Raw genomic sequence first — 22,233 nt, 5'->3', positions numbered from 1 at the left:
AGCCCCTACTAGGCATTTAGCTCTCTCCTGATTTTCCTTCTGTAATGCAGAAAGCAGATGTTTGAGCTGTAGCTGTTTATGTGCTCTACTTCACGTGCATTATATTTGATCTAATTAGAAGAAAAGTGCTATATTATGCCAAACCTAATTCATACCTGTCACTCATACACTTGATTTCCATGTCAATAGTTTCTTACTCTTGCAACTATCACTGCTCTTATGACTTCAGTGGGATCAGACCCCGGTAGGTTTCAATGAGATCTTGCTCAGGGGGAAGCACGAAGCAGTTGTCAACCAAGTATTTTTCTTATAGCTTGAACAAGAGAAAGCAAGTTGATTCCTAGGACAGTGGGTTGTTGGACTAAAGTGTATCATTTAAACAGCTGAATTTTAGCTGAGTTTTGTGTTGGCGATACCGCATGGGTGAGGAATAGGTTTCATTAATTTTTATGACCACTCCGGAAAATGATTTTTATTATGTTTTAATTGGAGAGAAGCTGCATTCAGTACTACATCTTCAGGCTTCCATACATTGCAGAACAGAAGAAGCTTCCAACCCTTCCAACTCTAAGGATTCTATAAGCTCTTTTCAACCACAGTCAAACAGAAACAACTGCAAATGCCTCAGGCGGGACCTCTGGCTATTGCAGAGATATGGCAAAGATATTTTGGAAATTAAAGCAGAAAGCTATTTTTTCTATTAAAAGAGAAACCCATAATCTGGATAATTAGCAGAAACAATTTACTTTGAATTCATAGCATGTCTATTTCATAATGGAGATTCTAGGTCAGTTTTAGAGACCAGAGATGATGGTAACAGAGAAAGCAATGATCTGTACTGGTGGTTTTGAGAAGAATGCAACTGCTTTTAGGAGAAACACTAAATACGTTTTTTGTCTTGATCAGCAGAGGTCTGATGCAAATCTGCAGCACAGCAAATGGGGCTTGGTTTAGTGCTCATTTAAAGTAAAGGGAAAAAAAAAAAAAGAAATTCCAACTCTAACATTTTCTCATGTTAAGTTACAGTTTGTAGTTACAGTTTGAACCAGTGCAAAAGCAAAGCAAACTGTGCTGGAGCTGAAAGGAAGGCACTACTGAAGGCTTAGGGTAACTTGAGGGGCCTTCCTCTCAGTAAAAACTACTTATAAGTTGTTGTGCAAAGTAACAATGTACTGGAGATGGGGATGGTGCAGGGCTGGAAAGTTAAAAAGACAAAAATCAGTTTATAAAAAGACTGAAGTTGAGGAGACCTCAGTATTGATGGCTTACTTGGGCAAAGCCAGGTGTGTAGGAAGGACAGCTGCATCGATGGAAATACTTTTACGGTGACCTGGAAATTGTGGATTAAAAGATAAGATGTTAACACTGTTGATATTCATTGTTCTTTAAGACTCTTGGAAATGGTTTATTGGCATCAATACCATCATAAAGTGCTTGTTAGCAGTACACCTTTGGGAAGTACACCTTACACGATTCTGTTTGTGCTGAATGAAATAGCAAAGACCACCTCTAACTTCAGTTAGATGAAAAAAATAATTCAGTTAGATACAAAATTTTAGAAGATGCTTCTGGGTTATTTTAGGCATTCTCAGGAGGGTGGTTGTTTAATTTCAGAGATCCCTTGGACACATCAGTTTGCAGATTTGAAAGGGCAATGTTCTCATACTCCTCTTGTGATGCTGAACACCTGCAGTGATAAACAAGCCCTATCAAATCCTTCTGAAAATTCTTGTTGAGAAATCCATAAAAGATGGGATTGATACATGTTGAGATCATGGCCACGAGGTGGCACAGTGTAAATGCTAGGTTATGATTACAGCTCATCAGTGCCTCGTGGTTCCAGTCAAAAACAACATTGAATATATTGAGGGGCAACCAGCAAGCTGCAAAGGTCACAACAATTGATATCAGCATCAGATTAATCCTTTTGTTTTCACTCAACCTGCTCTCATTCTCTCTCATCCTATCTATTTTACTGTGTCTCCGCCGGAGGCATACAAATATCTTGAGATAGCAGATGAGGATAAACCCCAGGGGGAAGCAGTACTGGAGAAGCAGCAGACTGGTGGTGAAGATCAGCCGTTCAGTAATGGAAGGCCAGGCCTCGATGCACGCCACTTTGTTCTTGTAGAAGTCGCTGTGGAAGGACAGGTGCTTGAAGGGTTCATCAGTTAGTTGGTGAAATATTAAAAAAGGGATGGATATCATGAGTGAAAAGACCCAAATGAAAATAATTCCCCAGTAAGCATGTGAGGTATTAGGCTTCCAGCCACGAGGATTTACAATTAACTGGTATCGCTCGATAGCAATCAGTACAAGTGACAAAATGGAGACTGTGACAGATATACTTTGTATGAAAGAGCTTATTTTACACATAGCTTCCCCAAATATCCAGTAATCCATCAAAGTGTATGCAGCTGTGACAGGAATACACATGATACAGATCAACACATCCGATAAGGAGAGGTTGGCAATCAGAATGTTTGTAACATTTTGAGCTTCTTTCTGTCTCTTTATTATAACAATCAGGCAAAGGTTTCCAAAAAGCCCCACCGTTGTAACTAATATGTAGGCTGTAATAAGCAAGAATACTGCAGGGAAGGAAGGTTGACATGTATCAAAGTTCAAAAAGTGAGAATAACTGCTGTTTGGCATAGTTTGATTAGGTAAAATCTCTGAAGGGTGCTGAATGGCTTCATCCATTGTGAAGCATTTCCCAGACTGTGGGTAACACCTAGCTAGGAAGGTTTTGCATCTGTGAATGTGTCCATCCCCTTGGTATTTAGAAGATGTTTTTCTTGGAGCTTCACAAGGCGGCAATTAAATCTTTAAAAACAAAGATGAAATCTTTGTATTTGGTGTCCTTGAAGTTTAAAACAAATCTGATGTAATTACTTACTGCACTGACGAGTTCTGAAAAGAAAAGCAAATGGCGTCATATTAGCGGCTTTGTACAGAAAGGTGGGTGGAGGCTGAGCCTCCTTTTCTAAGGCTCTGTACCGACTGTTAGCTCTGACTGTGATGTTTGAGAAATAGCAGTGACAGCTCTGTTTAACGCTGCGTGAACGTTTTCATACAAATCCTCTTCTTCTAACAGATAAATGTTGCTTTTCAAAATTAAACATTTTAAGATCTCAGCCAAAGATTTAGCAAGGTTTGAGGAATTCCAGTGAGAGCAGTCTGTTGCTTTTTTGTTATCAGAAGAATGAAGAATTGGAACCTGCCATTGCATTGCTAGTTTAGACATCATATTTTCTCTAAAACTACAAAGCAATGTGAACTAATTCACCAAATCCCTCTGGTTTAATCCAGAATGATGCACCTTGAGCTTAAGTGCTATTCAACACCTCTGTGAATGACACCTTTAAGGGAGTACCTTGATTTGCTTGCATGTTAGAGATAGCATGTCTTTTTTCCTCAACCTAATTTGAGAAAAGCGTTAACAATGCAAAGATCACATCTTAGTTACACACCTGATTGTTTCCCAGCCAGCGATTGTTTTTCATTTCCCTGCACTCTGCTCACCCTTGTACAAGGCTGTCAAATGATACCCCCAACATTTTCTGTGATTAAATATAACGTACTCCAGAGATACAGAGTGGACTCTTTTTTCAGTTCTAATGGTTGTCAGGCAAAGAACGGATACAATACAATTCTGCTGCTATGAAACTCTAATAGTAATGGGAAGAATTGGCTTCAGCAGAAAATCTCGGTGGGTCTGAATTTATCACTGAGTTAAAAAGTTAATCTGAAATCAAAGGCTCACCAGTGTTCTAGCCAGAAAAGGACTTTGTTTCCAACCTGGAGAAGTGAAAAAGGAGGATGTAGGAGTTAGTTTTGAAATTTAAAGATGGGTTGATATATGCTATGCATACAACTTTCAAAACTCAGCCATTAACTCACCTTATTTCCTTGTTGAAGTAGGAATTATTGGAAAACTTGCTGGAAGAAGGTCAGTCGTCGTCCCTAGTAATAAATGCCATAGCTTTGTGAGCCCTGTGGAGAGAATGGGATGGAGAAGCACTGGAATGTTTGAGAATGTGCAAAAAGGGGAAGGGATGAGTGGACATTTTATTATTACTAAAAGCAATTTTTAAGTTTCATCAACCTTTTTACAGAAATGATTGCTGCTATTTAATCACTAGGGAATAAGAACTGTTTGGTGCCTTGTGCAAGCCCAAGAGTAAACTGGAAAATATGATTTTATAGCTGTTTCATTTCCTACAGCTACCCAAAGAATATTGCACATAAAGTTATATCCAGAACTGCTTTGTTCTCGTACTTCTGCTTTGTGTTCTTCAAATTAAGAATTTGAAATTGTTTGTTTAAAAAAACAAACAAGCCTTTGTAGAATCTGTTATCACTGTCCTTCTGATTAAAATATACCTTAATAGTGTATTTTACTTAGTCATGCAAGAATGAGAAGTGGCTGTAGATCTATGTGCCCATATGTGGTTTGATGTTCCAACTATGCCTTAATATGTAGTAGGGCTCTAACGTTAGAGCCTTCTTGAATGGGGCCACTTGGCCCTGCTTCAGCTATAGTGGGGGAATGGCATAAGAACTCAGTCAACAAGGCTTTAAGGGCCATTGGCTGGACTTTGTAGTCTCTCACAGGTGTCTGGAGCCCAGTAGAGCAGGAAAAGAGCTGCGTACCCTAATTGGTGTGCACTGACTTGGAAAAAGTCCTCTGAGTTCAGGCAAAAGTGAAGGCATTCTGAAGCTAGCACAAATCGGTGATGTGCCTTGGTGTCAGCAGGAACATATTTCCTGGAATGCGCTGCAAACTGCTTCTCCCTAGAATTGCACAAATTGCCTGGCTGGATTTCTCATAAGCAGAATGCGTGTGCTGGAAGGACAAGGAGCCTGTTGCCCTGATGAGCTTTGCTGTCACTTCCAGATGTGTAAGAGTCCAGTGCCTGGCTGCTTTGTCCCAGTGGCGATGTTCCTCTTTGCACTGCCTGCAGTGTTCACCTGGCTAGCCTGAGAGCTGCTGTTTAAGAAAAGATGAGGTGTTAGCAGGTGCTCTGGCTTTGAAAGAGATACCCTGAAAGACAAGCTCTGTTCTTTCCTGCTATTTATGTCAGCAGGAGAAAAGCTGCAGGGCCGAGGAGGTCATGAGGCTGAGCCATACTTGTAATATTTTATGTATCTTTTGCTCCTCTCACTTGTTTATCCATGACTGCAAAAGATAGTTTGGGAGTGAGGGTTGTGTGTCCTCTGCCAGTAATTCATTGTGGCCTTGGGGCTCCCCTTGGCAACGCCTGCCGTTGAGGACAAATCCCCATGCTGGCCTTCTGGGCAGCGCACTCAGTACATCAGCTTTAAGCACGCTCATCATCCACGTTGTCATTCATTACTCAAAAAAAGAAAGATTAATTTCTTTTCACTGTTTGCTGCATATTGTGAGTTAAAAAGTGCTCACTTTAATGCATGTCATTCTGAAAGGCAATTTAAACATTTCCTTGACAATGAAACGCTTATTCCTGTCTTGTTTAAACATCTGGAGCACTCGTAGTGTTAGAAAAAGAAGTTACACCTGAACTCACTGCAGCATGTTGAACTGTATTGTAATACAGACTGGTATTTTTTTAAACTGATAAATATTAGCAGAATAAGAATCCTTGAACTGCAATTACAGCTGATGTCAGAACAGGGTTGCAGTGTTTAAGGAGAGAACTCATCTCTGCCGCTTACTTCAACCCCTAATCCGTGCATTTCAGAAAAGATTCTCTCCTGTAGACAGTGAGAGTTCACTGTGAGAAATGATAATCCACATAGCCTGATTCTTTCATTCCTCTAGATGCAGAAACATTACTGAAACGTATGAAATGAAAAAATTACAGCATAGTCTAAACTAGAAGAAGTTTTTAAAAGACTTTCTAAGTATTTTCTTACCTAAAACGCATAGTTCCATCCCCTCAAAGTGACCTTGAGTTAATGTCTTGGTTGCAAACGTCATCTGTCCTTTAAATTCCAAAGTATTGCCATCTGAATGAAACTTTCCATTTAATTTTATATATAGGATGTACAGAATACAATTGTCCTTTAGGAGACATATCCTAGTAGCTTTTCACTAGTTTATAAATTCTCTGACTTCTTACCTGATGAAAAATTCGAGTTGTATCCACTCTGTCGTTAACAAAATTTCTTTTCCCTTTTTGAGTTGATTACAAAGCCAGCAAACACATCTCCTTTGTGTATAAAAGATTCCAAAGCAGAGCCATCTGCTGCTGAAGCTGTATTTAAACTCTCTTCTCTTGCTGAAACAAACCACAGTTTCACAATTTCTGACCGTGATCAAATCCGCCAGCCTGCAGAAAGGCTGCTGAGGAATAAAGCTCTGGAATCCAAGAAGAGGCAAACAGCAGTGAGCAGGGAGGAGAAAGGACCAGCAGTCATGGGGGTGGCTTTTCCTCACTGCGTTGCTTCCCTCCGCCCAAACACCTTATCTTGCAATTTCGTTTTCAATTATTTGTTCTGCACTGCAAATGTTTTCCCTATGCTGGATTTCATACGTAAACATTTGCAGATGGTTTCTTGCTTTTTTAACTGAGAGGAGATATCGATGTCCTATTAAGTGCATCATTTGCTCTATTGCAATTAAACTCATCATGTTTTCCACTGTAAAGTGCTATTTTAAATTTTACACCAGAGTTCTAACAATCTTCATGAGAAGTAAAGCACAGCACGTTATACTGAAAAGGGGATTTATTGTTACTACACTTCTTCTTACTACTGCTATTTTTCCAGTGGAAGTCCATGATCACCCAGTCCTGGTCTCTCATACTGAACTGTCCAGTGGCTTTCCAGAATTAGGAACAACAGGCAGTAGAAATGATCAGGAGTCAGCATTTATTTGTGTGGGGACAGATTCATGAAAACAAGTTGAGGATTCTCTCTTAAGTTAGAGAACTGGAAGCTTGCAGATCGAACATTTGAGGATGCTGGAGTCTGTCATACTGCTTCTGCTTTTTGGAGAGTGTTCTGAAAGCAGCAGGATTTGGGGATAAGCAAGACTGCTGCTGTACTAAGAGTTCAGATTGGAACTCTTCATCAGAAAATATTGTTAGTTGTCATGCTGCTGTGATTGTAAGAAAAGAGAGGGGGAGCTGGAGGGGGCCTCTCAGGTCAGCCTTGATCAATCTTGTGTTCCTTGTACTTTGTTTCTATTTGTGATGTGTTTGCCTAACCTGTCTTGTGAACATCTGTGGTGATCCTAGGTTATCCCTTCCAGCACCTCAGATACTGTTAGGAAGATTCACTTAAAACCTCGCCCTGAAATTCCCTTCACTTCAGCCCATTGCTTTTTATTCCAAGAGTGGTTTCTCGATTCTGAAATTTTAGGCAGACTGCTGTGAGTGTGCAATGTGAGTATACTTTTCTAGAACATTTCTAGCTCTTGCTGATTTTGATTATGTCAAAAACATTGCAAAATAAAGCTTTTCCAAAGCGCTTTACAATTTCTGCCCCTGGTTGTGGTTTAACCCAGGAAATGAATCAAGACCTAAAAATGAAATGTGCTGGACGTGTACCAGAACAAGCCATAAAAATGTGTTGTTTAGAAATGAAATAAGCCAGTAAAATTAAAAGATGTCCTGATTCTATTTACAAATTTTAATCAAAGGTCAGAGTGCTTATCTACACAGGCATCTGTTTCTAATACTGTATGCAGTCCTACATCTGTGGAAGGGCTGAAGTGTTTAACATGTGATCCCATTTATTACACAGTCGTGTCTGTCAGCTGCCTTCTGTGGGCTGAATTTGTTGTAACCTGTTGTGAATTAGATACAATAGATTGGACATCAGAGGCTCGTGGGTGTAGCTGCTCTTGGTTGCTGATGCTTGACGTCAGAGGCGCACACACTGAGCAGAATCTACGGCTGGGTACGCAGGGCCCAAGGTGGATTGTTTTCATCCAAATGCTGCAGTGTCTATTTGCAAACAAGGTTAATGGATAGCAGAATTGTATTTGCTTTATATAAATGATCATGATATTTCTAAATTGCTCAATAAAAATGACGGGAAAATAGTCTTTGTCAGTCGACATCGGTAGCTTACGGGAAGGCGGGATTGCAGGTAGTGAGTGTAAATTGAGTGAGTGTGTGACTTGATAACAAAGTACTGGAAATGCTCTGTGGTTAAGACTGACTGGGTTGGTAAAGACAGTCAGGTGTAAATTTGGTTTCTCTACCTCTGTGGGTTTTCAGTGCTTCAAGAATCTGGGAGGATTTTCAGTGTGATTTTAGGGGTTTTACTGGGGTTTTCAATAACAGTTTGCAAAACAAACAAATGAACAGAAAAACCTCTAAAATAATGGTGCAGTGAGTCTCATTGTACTGAATGTGAGTCATTACACTGATAACCACCTATCAGAATTATTCCAATTACATAGTATTATTGGAGTAATAATTCCAATTAGAACATCTTTGCCAAGCTGCTGGTTATACTGTAGCTAGAGGCATGATCTTGGGTAAATGTTGCTGTGGTACTTTTAAACCAGGTAGCATTTAACCCTTACAGGCACAGAGCACAGGGCACTGTCATCTGAACCTGCCAGCCCATAGCTCAGCAGGGGCTCATGTGTATGCAGTGTAGTCTCATCTTGGTTAGAGTGAAGGCACTGTGCTTGCTATGGCACACAGACCATGAGGAGAGTGGAAGATTAGAATGCATAATAAGTATTTCCACCTTTGAGTTTGTAATAACAGCCATAGTGTCAGTAACAGCCTGTTGCTGAGGAGTTCTTCAGTATGAGTTTGGCTAAGAGCTGCTTCAATGACCTGTAATAACTCTGAAAGACGTGGAATATTTCTTGCTAATAAGCATTAGTCTTTGTAGTACTTCAAAGGGGTGCAGAGAAATAAACATAATGGGAACTCTTCCTCTCTTGTGTTAGTGGCAGATGTGCCAGTTCTTGTTGCAAAGGGTAAGACAGTGTGCTGTGATGGAGGAAGAACCCAGTCCTTTCATGGTTTCCTACTTCATGCAGATATCAAGCCCTGAATAGCATCTCCTCAGCAAATAGGTTATGATTTGATCAGAAAAGCAATGTCTGATAATCAACCAAGAGTGCACTGTGAACTTTTCTCCAAAGCCCCTGCAGATAAAGAAGGATTGATGTGTATCTATCAGTTGAGACACTGATCCTTAGTTTGTTGTTTTTCCTAATTGGAGAAAAATTGTCACAAAAATTCACTCACAAGTCTATATGGCATTTAGGTTTCACTCCCTTTTATTGCATAGTTCTAAAGAATAGCTGAGCAATATCCTTGATTGCTTGTTCCGGTCCTTACCTCTCAATTAGGTCATTCCTAGAATGAAAAGTCAACCACTTTAAAATCTACTTTGTCTTTAAATGAGTTACGTATAGCATGTTCATTTTAAAAATTGTATCGTGCCATGAACTTTCATCTCACTTCTGGACCTTCTTCAGTTGGCGTACAGCTGAGATGGAGGCTAATGCACTCTCTGGCTGAAAGGTTAGCATCTTTATTGTTTGGGTCAGCCAAGACACTGTTCTCTTTTCTTACTGAAAGAGATAAGACATGTGGGTAATTGCAATAGGAATGTGATTGCATTGATTTACGTTTTACAATAGCTTCCCGTTTCCAAACGCTGATTCAATTCTTTGTAGCTTTTCAGAACTCCTCAGCTGATGTTTTCCAAGAGTGATCTCTGCCAAAGGCTGAATTATTGGACTGGCACACACATTTGCTTGTTCCCAGTCGACAATCTTTTTAGAACAACACTGTGAGCACCAAACCCTGCCGTTCTCATGCCATGAATGTTTTTACTGTCCTAATTATTAATTAAGAAATACTTAAGTAATCAAAAGAAACTTTTTTCATCGCAGCCTGTTCCTATTTTCCTCCATTTTTGGGGGGTCTACAAAGCCTTACTTCTTGTACACCTCATTTTAAAATGTCTTTAATGACATGGATAGATATCTTACAGCTGAGTTCAGGCAGGTACATGTTGAGCTTCACAGCATAGCTGCCCCTGCTGTGTTCAAACAAAGCTAAACGTCAGTCATGCAAAAGAAAGACAAAGAAAGTAGCCGGTGAAGGTTCTGTGGAGCAAGAAATAGATGTGGCCTAGGAATAGATCAGGGAAAAAAGAAATCTAGGAGATTTTAATTTAACCACAAAGCACATAAGGAAAGGGTTGCAGGTTTAGAAGATCTGAACATGACCAAAATTGCGGTTGGCCCCAGGCTTGGTCTTCCTTATGCAAAACTTATGATTCTGGTCTATCATAGTCCAAGATCTAGTGAATAATCTGCCCTTTCACATCTGTCTCAGCATTGCTAGAGACTCTTTCACCCTTTATGCTTTTTTCTTTCTTTTCAGACCGTTTCTCCCTGATGTATTTTCATCCCATCACTCCAAGTTATGACCAGCGCTTACATAAACTTTTAGGAAAGAGAAGAAAGGAAATCATCAATTCTGACAGAAGAGTGGAAAGATGAAAGGGGAGAGAAACTGAGCTTCAGACAGGAAAGGGGAGGGCAGTAGTTAAAGAAAAATAGTAATATAAATCCAAAGAAGAGGATCCGATTACCACGATCTGATGACTTTACCCCTTACCCTTCACAGAGATGAGTTTCTTTCTTTCAGCACAGTTCCCTTATAAAGTGCTCAGGGAAGATTTTGTTCAGGAAGGTGAGCTTTTGATAGTACTTGCTGAATAAACCATTCTTGTGGGTTATTCTGTAGTTACCTTTTTTCTAGTTTTGCATTAAGTAATTAAAGCAGAGGGGTAAAGTGTTTTATTCCTCATCTGAATTTGCATGGAGCAGAAAGTTCTATCCCAAGGATTGTCCCCTGTTCACACCTTAGATAGGCAAAAGACTCTTTAGTTTCCTCTCAGTGCATTTTAATCGGTCTTTTTCCATGGAAGCCCCATTGCAACCAGTGGTAATTCATGACAGTCTCAGAAAAAAGATCACAGTCTTAATATTTCTGCAGATTAAGGTACAAAAAGCAGAACAGGATGAAAGACAAATATCTTGTTAAAAAAAGGACAAGCAGTTCTCTCAAGGAAGGTTGTATCTCTTTCATGAAGCTCTTCACAGTTACAGCTTAATCAAAAGGCCAGGATGGGGAAGTTTCTGTTGCTGGTGCGTGTTTTATCTAAAATTTCTTCCTGTGAACTGCACAGTTGCAGCGTGCCTGGAGTGCTGAGTTAGTGGGAGAGAAGCTTCTAAGAGTCTCACAGTCTTACGGAGATCTCTCTGACATGAGTAGTCTAAAGGCCCTTGCTGAATGTGTGTAGATCTCCGGGTGATCTGGGAAATTACAGTTGAGTCCCTTCAATTCCAGACCACTTCTGCCTGTGCACATTTAGAAGAATTTAGAACGAGGTCTGTATATAGCCGGGATACATCAAGATGATGTTGATATCGTCTTCAAAGAGCATAATGTCAGTGCAGAACTCACTGCTCCACCCGTCTGTATGAAGGAATCCTGTGGGTTCCAAAACGCGTTCTGTCTGCTGGAAGGTGAATCTAGACCTCTGTCTAGAGATCTGCATTACACTCATAAAAACAGGTGTAATGAAGTTCATAAGATATCCCATGGATGTGCTTAAATTCTTTTTAATAAGGAATGAACAACACCTTTTGGTTATGGAAGCCAACAACACTGATAAAAATGATACTAAAGGAATTGAAAGAAATTAAAGGGGATGAGTTTTACTATTTAATATATTAAAGTGACATTATAACTTGAAAGACTTAATATTGTTGTATTATCCATGAAGCTCTCTTCCAAAACTTCAGTATTCCTTTTCAGTCTTAGAAATTTGGACCCATCAACCAGAATCGCAGAAATACATTTCTTTAGTGATGGAAGATTCTATAACGGTTTCACGAGTGGTGCGTTTTTATCAGCTCTTAGCGAGCAAGTGCTGTAAGGTGGGAAGCTCTGTGCCTGAAAGGTGCTCTGCTAATTCCCGCTGTATGATCTCTTAACCAGTGATGCCCTCTTGTGGATCCCCGTAGTGTGCCTACTACTGGAATAACAAATGCCTGATAACAGTGAATTTTTTCTTCTAATATTCTAATAACTAAAATATCAAACTAAACAACTTAAAGGCACAGAGTTCATATGAATGTGTATAGCAAGGGACATGGTGCACTGATGGAGGAAAGCAGGAGTCCTATGGGAATTGGAGAGGTCTGGTCAGAGTAACCAAGGTGACTTGGGAGAACTGGGAGGTATGAAGAGCGGTGTGACGGCCAGGAGAAGTTAGTGGTTGGCTGCTTAGGAATCCGTGCATTGCCAGAGCCCGGTGGTAAGAGGGTAGGCATATGGATGTGCAGCCCTCTGAGTGCAGGGACTGAACTCTGAAAGGATTTGGGGCAAATACATGAGATGTGTGGAATCACATTCCTGGTGGTTGGCAGTGGGCAGCGCGCAGGAGCACATCAGGACAAATGAAGTTAGGTCTGTCTGCAGAACCAGAGGAGGCACTTCTATCTGTAAGAGATGGATCTGTTTATGTTTAAAGGGTTTTCCTATTTGGTTTTCATGTCATCAGTCGATCAGACAGAAGTGCAAAAGAGAAAGTGTCTGGGTTATGCCTGAATTGAGCCAGCTGTTGATTTTGCCTGCTGATTTGTTCACATTTTAAGGCTCTCATCTCCTCCTGCTGAAAGAAGCAGTGACTTCCCTCTGTGATCTCTTCCTTGGCCTGCTTGTCTGTCTTGTTTTCGGGGAGCAAAGTGAGCCATAACAAAGGCTTGTTTTCCCCGTTATCCACTGTGGCCATAATTAGCTCTCTGTAATTTTTCTTCCCTTTCACTGCTAATTATTAACGGTCTATAAAGTTCTCATGGGTGATTTTCTACTTAGGTTTTAGCTTGGGAAGGGCTACGTAGTTTTTACAATAAGTGATAAGAGAGGATGGTACCCATGTGCTTGGATGGTGCGGGGGATGAAACGGCACCACCGGCTTTGGGAAGCCAAGAACTGGGATATAAAGCAGGCACCATATGAGGAACTTCAAGAGGAGGCTTTTGCAAGTTGAACTGTTTATTTTGAGGTTCCGATCCTTAGCGTTTGACACACTGCAGCGGTCAGAAACATTCTTAACTTGCTGTGCTATTTAGTGGAGGGAATTGCACAGAGAACAACGCCCTAGAGAATGATCTTGGAAAAAGCTTATGGAATTCTCATCAGAGATGAGGATAGATAGATCTGCTCCTCAGGACATAGGGCTGAATGAAAAAGCTGAGGAATAGAAAACAGGGATTGGAGTAACAGTGATACACAGGGTCTGCATGCCACTAAGCAGCTCCTAACACCTTTCTAAGCAAAGATGTAGGAGCAAGGAGGCACTGATAGGGCTGGAGAGAGGGAGTGAGGATGGAAACAAGAGGAGAAAGGAAGAAGCTGCTTTAGAGATGGAGCAGCTGCGAGCACGCTGTTAAGAACGGGCACAAACAAGGGGAGACAGCCAGGGAGCGACTCGAGGCGCGCGGATGGGAGCCGGACGCCACAAGCTGCTCCCTCGGTGCCCGCTCAGCCTGCAGCCCGTCGGAGCGCTGAGGCGGGGGCGCCCCGCAGCCTCCCAACGGTCACGGCATTTCAAACGCTCCCGCGCGAGCCCACCCCTCCGCCCGCTGCTCCCGCCCGCGGGGGGCGGGGCCGCCGGGGAGAAAGCGCGCGCCGGGCGAGAGGAGCCCATTGGCTCCCGTCCGCGGGGTTGGCGCAGTGGCACTGCGCGGGCCGGCCCCTCCTCCTCCCCGCTCTCGGCGCGCGAAGAGGATGCTCGGCATCGGAGGCCGTCACCGAGCCGCTCCGTTGGCTGCCGGCCGCGTCCATCACCGCCGAGCACCGGTCTCTTCCCCGCCGCGCGGCGGAGGTCGCTCTTTCTGATTGGTCGCCGCGCCCGTCGATCGCGCCCGAGTCTCCGCCCCCGCAGATCAGTCGCGGGCGGTTCCAACCGCGCGTTCCTATTGGCCGCGCGGGCGCGGGGGGCGTGTGCGGGGGGCGTGGCTCCCGGCGCCCCCTTTGTGTGGGCACCAGTAGCCGGCCGAGCTCCCGAGTAGCAGCGGCCGCCATTTTGTGCGCGTCCGTGTTTTCCCCCACCCCCGCTCCCCTCTCCGTGGCGGCCGGGACGCCCCGCGCCTCGTGCCGGGCAGGCGAGGCGAAGCCAAGGCCTCGGGCTGGGCCTCGGGAGCCACCGGGGGCCGTGAAGCCGCGCCGCTCGCAGCGAGAGAGGAGGGAAAGAAGCGGCAGAACGGAAAAGGGGGGGAACGAGGCTTCGGCGCTGCCCCCCGACGGGAGGAGGAGTCTCGGCGCCAGGCCCGGGCGCGGCACCGGCATGGAGAACTCGCAGCTCTGCAAGCTGTTCATCGGCGGCCTCAATGTGCAGACCACGGAGGCCGGGCTGCGGGAGCACTTCGCGGCCTACGGCACGCTGACCGACTGCGTGGTGGTGCTCAACCCGCAGACCAAGCGCTCCCGCTGCTTCGGCTTCGTCACGTACTCGGCGGTGGAGGAGGCGGACGCCGCCATGGCCGCCTCTCCTCACGCCGTGGACGGGAACTCAGTGGAGCTGAAGCGCGCCGTGTCCCGCGAGGACTCGGCCAAACCCGGCGCCCACGCGAAGGTGAAGAAGCTGTTCGTGGGCGGCCTGAAAGGGGACGTGGGCGAAGGGGACCTGGTGCAGCACTTCAGCCAGTTCGGCCCGGTGGAGAAGGCCGAGATCATCGCCGACAAGCAGAGCGGCAAGAAGCGCGGCTTCGGCTTCGTCTACTTCCAGAACCACGACGCGGCCGACAAAGCGGCCGTGGTGAAGTTCCACCCGATCCAGGGCCACCGCGTGGAGGTGAAAAAGGCCGTGCCCAAGGAGGACATCCAGGCGGGCGGCGGCGGCTCCGCGCGGCCCTCGCGGGGCGGCCGGGGAGGAGGACGGGGTCGGGGCGGCGGCGGCTCCGGTAACCGGGACCACAACGGGCTGTCCAAGGGCGGCGGCGGCTACAACAGCTACGGCGGCTACGGCGGAGGGGGCGGCGGCGGCGGCTACGGCGGCTACGGCGGCGGCTCGTACGGCGGCGGCGGGGGAGGCGGCGACTACGGCAACGGGTACGGCGGGTTCGGCAGCTACAGCCAGCACCAGTCCTCGTACGGCCCCATGAAGAGCGGCGGAGGAGGGGGCGGAGGGGGCGGCGGCTGGGGGGGCCGCAGTAACAGTGGACCGTACAGAGGAGGCTACGGCGGGGGAGGGTACGGGGGCGGCTCGTTCTGAGCCGGAACGCCCGAACCCGTTGGGCCGGGGCGGCTTCTCGACGGTTTCTTCCTCGCCCGCCGGAGGGCGGCTCCTTTTAAATGCCTCCCCGCTGGGGGAGCAGCTCCTAAATGCCCCCTGGGGGCCGCCTCTGCCGCCCGTGCCGCTTCTTTCTCTCTGAAGACGGACCGGGCCCCACACACACACATACTTTGTGTTACAGTCATTGATGGACTCTATTTTTTTATTATTACTTGGACCTTGGTCGTTTTTATACTAGCAACGAAAAATGTCTTGTTTTAATTTGCTCTTTTTGGGGGGTACGGGGTGGGAAGCGTCTTGCCGATCTGGAGTAACAACCGGGGAGGGCTGTGGGGAATTCCTTTGTTGTAAGGACTCGATACCTGGCTACTACGTTTTTTTCTACAAAGCCTACTCGGATCCCATGACTGAAGTTAACGTTTCTGTAAAGGAGGAAAAAAAAAAAGTCGTTTTTACGTTTTTTTTATTTTTTAAATAAATCATTGTGTTCATTGATCTTTACATGTCTAATTTTTTTTCCTAGGATCCATTCCGTACGGTTTATGGCTTTTCTCGGTTTTAAGTGTTGCTCTGCTTTTAAATCTCTGTGTACTTAGAGTCAGTATTTTGTTGTCAGTAAAGGTTCTGACTGACTTTTTTGCTCCCCCCGCTGGATTTATCGGTTCCCAAACATTCGGCGGAGAAATTGTTGAAGTCTCAGCCCGTGGATATGGTCTGTCTTTAAATACTCGTTTTCACTTTGCAGTTTGTGTGCATCCACCATCTTGTACCGGGCGCTTTGACGTGCTGACATAGTTGGTTTTTTTCTATAGGACTTTTCCATCAGCGTATGTACCGTGTTTTGAAGAAATAGTTTGTGTTAAGCATGTGCTTCATTCGTATAAAATGTTCCGAATTTCCGATTGCTTAGTTTCAAGTCTTCTTATTGGTTTGTCTCTGTACAGTTCCTTTCAGGAAAGGGTCAGCATTTATCCCCTTATTAAATGCACACTGTTCTCATAGTTAACGGACTTCACTGAACAATTGTCCTACGTTAAAGTTCCCCGAGATCCCTGGCAGCTCCACCTACTGGAGGATGGCAGCCTGCAGCACGAGGAATGCTTTGCTAATGCTTGTACCAGACCTGAAAGTTAATTGATGCCGTTAGATGACTGGTGTAGAGCAAAATGCAACCTGCATGTGAATAAAGGTGGGCTCTGTGAGTATTGACTGGGCAACAAAAATAACAAAAAGATTGCAATACTTGTCTCAGCACACTTTTTTTTTCCTCATAATTGCAATTGCCCATGATATTTGAAAGTGATAATTGTTTGGGCAAAGTGCTATGAAAAATGAGCCAGCTAAGTGTACCGGTAACCCAGGTGCCAGTTGTAAAGCAAAAGTATTTGTGTAGTCTGCTTGATTAACAAATGTATATTTGTAGCCCTTTCACGCAATAGAATTAAAGTTTGTTGTTTATTAAAAAGCATAATGTTTTAGGGGAAAACTGCCTTCCTGCATAGAAATATAGAATAGCAACGTTTATGGGTTTATGGATATCAAATAAAGAATTGAATTCCTTATATGCTTGAGTGAGAGTATGTATGATATGGGACATGGATTTGTAAGTACAAAGTTATTTTGACTTCAGGTTTCTGAGCACTTAGTCTTTAATGCTGATGCTGTGTGGGTCTGTGTCTTAAAAGCTGGCTTTTATTTGCTCCAGGTGTGCAAGATAGGCGTGTAATTGTGCCACTGGGCTGGAAGATTGTGCATGAAAATTCAAGGTATTGTCAGTCTTGAATGTCAGCCTAACCTGACTCTGATTTTAGTTGCAACATCTTTCTCATTGCTATCAGAAGTAATAGTGTCAGCTAAATTCATTACTTGCTTAAGCATGAGTGAATAGGGCAACTTTCTGATATCATTGGGATTTAAATGAAGAGCAGAGTTTCCTCTTGGTTGTGATACTTGTGGTTCTTCAACAGTGAAACTGGTTCTCTGTGGCTTAGGTTCCAAGTGATTTGCTATTTGCATTTATATTGTGGGTTTTTTTAATCTTAGAAGTTCATTAGGCTGTTGCTATTGAAAGTGTGTGACACTTGAGAGAAGTATTTGTGAAAGGCTGCAGTTGGTGAAGTACCAGCTCATCAGAACAGCTTCAGGTGGTTGGTTGTAGTTCAGTTCACAGAGCTGGATGGTTCTTGTTTCCTTATTTGCAGTCTAAGACCACGTTGGACTGTCATCCTTGAGCTTCCCTGGGAGCACAGCTTTCCTTTTAGCAAACAAATTGAAGTTCTGTGTTCTGTGTCTTCTGTCTGGGTGTGTGAGCTGGGCTCGGGATGGACTGCCTTAGTAGCCTTATTTGGGGACCAGCTGGTTTTGAAAGAAGCAGTTAAATTCATTTCTGTGACGTGCTTTGTTATGTGGTTGGAGGGATGAAGATTTGCTCATCAGGTGTAACTCTGGTATTTTTCATGTTCTGTGTCATGAAAGCTGTTGGTAATAGGAAGAATATATATTTGTAAAGTTACTGCTTTGGTTGTGAAATCTGACAGCTTTGATAAGCAATAGCTTGACGTTGAGAATTGTGCTGAAGCATGCTGCTTGATTATCTGTGTGTAGCTCTCCTCTTGGACGACTAATGTCTTAGCATAAAAAGCAGATCCCAGAAATAGAACCTATGCTAGGGAGCATTGCTACCTAACGTGTATCTCTGCAGCGTGTCACCTGTGTTACCTTCCACAGGCATCCCATAGAATGTTTGTGGTGAGCACGTCGAGGAGCTGGGCCTTGCCCTGCTCTTACCTTGTCTCAGGGCAGTGAGAACTTCGTTGTGACAGTGCTGGAACATTGCAGGGGCTCACGTAAGCAATGGTTTAATAAGCAGCAGTAGTACTGGGGTGCACCATGGAATGTAGGTAGATGTACAGATCTGTGTTGGATGGCATTAAAGAATCAAAAGGTATCTATTCAGAAAGATTCTGTGTGCTTTCCATAGTAAACGGAAGACATCTGTTGGTAGATTTTTGATTATGTATTTAATATTTAGTAAATATGTGCCCTCTAGATGGGCTCCTCTGCACAGAGATAACTAAGATAACTGCATAGAAAACTAAGACAAAATGAAGGTGTGTAGCTGGCATGCAAAAAAGCTTTAGACTATTTAAGTCACTCTGGAGTGCTTTTAGGGAAGAAGAGATCAAGTTCCCTTGTTTGCTGTTCCTTAGTTTGCAGTTTAGTTCAGGAGTGCAGGTGTCTAAAATTAACTTCATTCCTTCCTAAAGGCCACAGAGGATTGCTGGTTCCACCTGTGACAAACGGCATGAGAGCAGTGTGTTTACTGTTGAAGCTGAATGAAGCGCAGTAGTTTTAAGAGAACTTGGATGTTCTTTTTAAAATCTGGATGAGCAAAAAAGGAATTGTCCAAAACAAAGCTCTGCAGGGGCTGCAGTACCACACTATGGCTGTGCTGTGATGTGCATGAAGTTTCCAGTACTGTAGTCACTGCTCCAAAGTACCATCTGTTCTTGATCCTGCATCTGGGATGACCTGTGAATTTTATATGACTAATAAAATCAGCCTAGCATATGCTTTGTTAAAATGAATGGCCACTGCTTTAAAAAGAAACACGCTGAATGCCTGTGTAGGTAATGAACTGCTACCTGCACAGATCAGTAGAGGTACATCTCTCTGTTCTTAACACTCGCTGATGGAAGGGTACTTTGGAATTGAAGCAACAGCTGAGGCTGCTTTGATCATAGATCTCCGTTGGTCACTAACTGTGGTACAGCTGTGATTGTTTGAAAAAACTCTGCCCTGCCCTGCAGGTTTGCATAGAAGACTTCAATGGACAATGTTTACTCTCCAGAGCTGAAGCTCTCAGGTCTGTGTGGTGTCCTTAAGTAGCTGCAGTGCTGTAGGCATTGGGCTCCCAGTTCTGTGTAGTGGGCTGTCTGGGACCAGGAGGAGTTAGGAGATGGAATTGAACTGTATCAGATGCTTTGTGCATGTGTCGCCTTAAAAATGGATGGAGCTGGAAGTTCTGCCTGGTTAAAAACGTGATTTAAAGTTCTTAAATGCTTTATGGTGGTGTTTTTCTTTTCCTCAGAAAGTTGGATCCCCTCTGTAAAACAAACTTTACTGTCATTTAACGTTAAAAGTGCACTGTGTAGGTTGGAGCACAGGTTTGCTCTCCTGCCTTGCTAGCTGATACTACTGTCGCAATATAATGCCATTCCTATTGCTACTGAAAAGGGTCTGAGCAGTGTCCAGGACCCCAACCTCCCATTCAAGTCTGAAAATAGAGCGGATTCTTTTTCTTGTGTATCTCAGAATATCCTTTCTAAAATGCAGAAGTTTGGTTTGAATTGCTAATCTCAACAACAAACCCTAACCCAAAGGAAATCCAGTCCCTTAAGGACGGAGTTGTGCTGTGTGCGTGGCAAACAGAAATGTGGTACAGTTTTGTGAGAACAGCATTTTGCTTCTGAAGTCTGTGAGATAATTGGTTACCTAATAGAAAGCAAATTTCTGAGTGTGTTAGGAAGGATTGCTTGTCATGAGGTAGCCTTTATGGATTAGAGTTTATCACATAATCAGCAGTTTGCAGCACATCTGTGGGATGCACGTTTTATTGTGGACCTCTGCTTCCTAAGCTGTCACAACAAGGCACTTCTTATATGTCTGTCTTTTGGAGTCTGGCTGTGTGTGTCTGTGGTGTACACACATACAGCCTGGGTGAGGGTTAGCGGATGGAAAGTGAACGACCTCAGCTAGAGAGCAGTTTCCAGAACAAACAGTGTTTTTGATATTTTAAAGTTTAGCAGCTTCTGACACCTGATGTATGCATCTCCTGAGGATGACTTTCTGCTTGTTGTTATTATAGTTCATTACACGAATAAAACAATTGCACCTCTATTTCCACTTCACAACTCAAAAACATCAGCAGGAGCTCTGAGCCAGCACTGCTTGCTGCTCCTGATGGGCTTTTGTAGGTCTCCTGGTGGAGTATTACTACTTTTATTATTTCTGGTACGTATGTGTATACAGTGATGTACAGAACCTCAGCTGCTTATCTTTAGTGAGTATTTATTTCTAGTGCAGTATAAGTGCTACTACTGACTGGTGTAAGGTTATGTCTTACAGCAAAATGAATAGGCTTTTTGCTGCGTGCCTTTACTGAAGTGTTTTCTATGATTTGGTCACACACATGCTTTTAAAGGAGCTGATGGCATCGGGTGCTTTCCTCCTTGATGTCCCCTTGACAAATCCCCATCTTCTCTGCTCCCAGAACTGTTTGATTTCTGCAGTATGGAAAGGGGAGGAAATACATTTTCATTTTTAACTGAGACCTCTGTGTGGTTCTAGGAGTGCTTTAATTATATCTATATTCCCTTAGAAACATCTCATCCGTCTCGTGGGATGATGTGGAAGAAGTGCAGCAGGAATGCTGTAATGAAGCAGTAGTTTGATACAGGAGAGACATTCTTCAGATTCTTTTATTTTCCTAAGTTTTGCCTAAACTAAGCTAAATGTTGCAACAGCATTTTCCTGAGTGTTCCTCAGCACAGCTGATCTTAGCAACCAAGAGAAAAGTTGTGCTGAAAGCCTGTTAGGTGCTGTTGGTTACTGCTATTATAGAGCACATCGAGCTTCGAGCACTGGCTAGTCTCAGATTATCAGCTATCCAACTAACCAAAGCTCCTTAACTTTGAAAACGAGATGCCAAGCCCTGTCAGACTAACAATGCCATCTGTCTGCAGCATCTGGATGTTAACCCTCTTAGTCTGAGACATACAGTTTCATTCCTGAGTGCTTTCACAATGGAAAACACACTTCTGGTAAGAAGAGCTCTTTAAAATTCAAACTATGGTGTGTTCACCATAGGTAACTTTGATGTGTACTGCATTAATTAAACTTCAGATATCTCGTGTGCAGTGCAGTAAGGAGTCAACACCAATTTGGAAAGCTAGCCGTGGCAAGATGCGTGCTTGCTTACTACCATCAGTGTATCACTGATTAATACTGCAGGAAAAATTTCTTAGCAGCAGAATAAGCTGATGCATCTGAACGGATTTCTATAGTAAAAATGTTGGCAGTTGGATGGTATATGTTAACTAGCTTATGTCTCTCAAAGTCCTTGTATGTGCTGGAAATGCACTCTTGAAAGGGGTGGTGTGCAAAGACCTGAAAGTAGCCAGTTGCTCTGTAAGCCAGTCAACATAGAAGAGATAACATTTTACTCACTTCTGCAACTTTGTGTGGTTTCTGCTCTTTTAGAACTGGTTCCTTCTGCTGTGTAAGAAATTTTGCTTCCCACAAAACCCTGGGGGGGAAGAAGCAGGTTTGGAAGGAGAAAAACCAGGAAAAACAATTTGCAGCATGGACTTAGAGCAAAGCCAGATAAAATGCACAGGTAGAGTTTGGGGCTGAAGATTTGGGCTCTTTTTTGCTTTTTCTTCATCTGTGGTTCAGACACATGGTTTTCTTTCTGGCAAGCTTGCCCAGGCTCAGTGGCAAGCCTCCCTCTGCCAGCCATGCACCCCGATGAACAGATGATGACAAGGGCTGTGCATGGCCCTGGGAGGAGGCTGTGCTTACCTAGCTGTTGAATGAAAGCACAGCATTCCCAGCTGTGTTTGGAAAGGGTTTACTCCTATTTCATCTTCCAGGTCCCCCCCTCCTCAAAGAGGATGCTCTCTGGTGTCAGGAGCTGGCTGCTCCCTGGCTGGGTTGCAGACATAAGAGATTTCTGATTGCCCTGTGTGATCATCCAATATCCTTTTAGCAGTCCTTTAAGTTTACTGGGTGATTTTGCTGTGTGATTTCATTTGGACTTGTTTAATTCTGTCCACTGTTGCTGGAATAACAAAGCTCGTTTTACCTGAGAGCTCCTTTGAGTCCTGATGGCAAGTTCAGGGCTCCTCCCTGTAGGCTGGTTGTAGTTACAGTTGCTAATGCCTCTGGCACAGG

General features: G+C 43.8%; 3 protein-coding genes across 7 annotated transcripts in view; 2 read left to right on the top strand and 1 right to left on the bottom strand.

Moving 5' to 3' along the window:
- KLHL3 (kelch like family member 3) overlaps window positions 1-22,233 on the top strand; it is a 112,655-nt gene that overhangs the window by 45,233 nt on the left and 45,189 nt on the right. The gene's annotated exons all lie outside the window — the stretch shown is intronic.
- On the bottom strand, window positions 1,579-2,703 carry LOC122185745 (neuropeptide Y receptor type 6-like). The gene has a single exon (XM_042881801.1). The coding sequence runs from the start codon at window positions 2,701-2,703 to the stop codon at window positions 1,579-1,581; it is 1,125 nt and encodes a 374-aa protein (XP_042737735.1).
- HNRNPA0 (heterogeneous nuclear ribonucleoprotein A0) lies at window positions 14,055-15,774 on the top strand. The gene has a single exon (XM_042881720.1). The coding sequence runs from the start codon at window positions 14,332-14,334 to the stop codon at window positions 15,256-15,258; it is 927 nt and encodes a 308-aa protein (XP_042737654.1). The 5' UTR covers window positions 14,055-14,331; the 3' UTR covers window positions 15,259-15,774.

Source organism: Lagopus leucura, unplaced genomic scaffold, assembly GCF_019238085.1.
Source record: "Lagopus leucura isolate 7727_CA_CO unplaced genomic scaffold, USGS_WTPT01 Super-Scaffold_100030, whole genome shotgun sequence".
Lineage (NCBI taxonomy): Eukaryota > Metazoa > Chordata > Aves > Galliformes > Phasianidae > Lagopus > Lagopus leucura.
This window is presented reverse-complemented; position numbering and strand designations above follow the sequence as displayed.

Excerpts from the sequence above, each read along its gene's own strand:
- HNRNPA0 (XM_042881720.1), top strand. The coding sequence starts at position 14,332 with ATGGAGAACTCGCAGCTCTGCAAGCTGTTCATCGGCGGCCTCAATGTG.
- LOC122185745 (XM_042881801.1), bottom strand. The coding sequence starts at position 2,703 with ATGGATGAAGCCATTCAGCACCCTTCAGAGATTTTACCTAATCAAACT.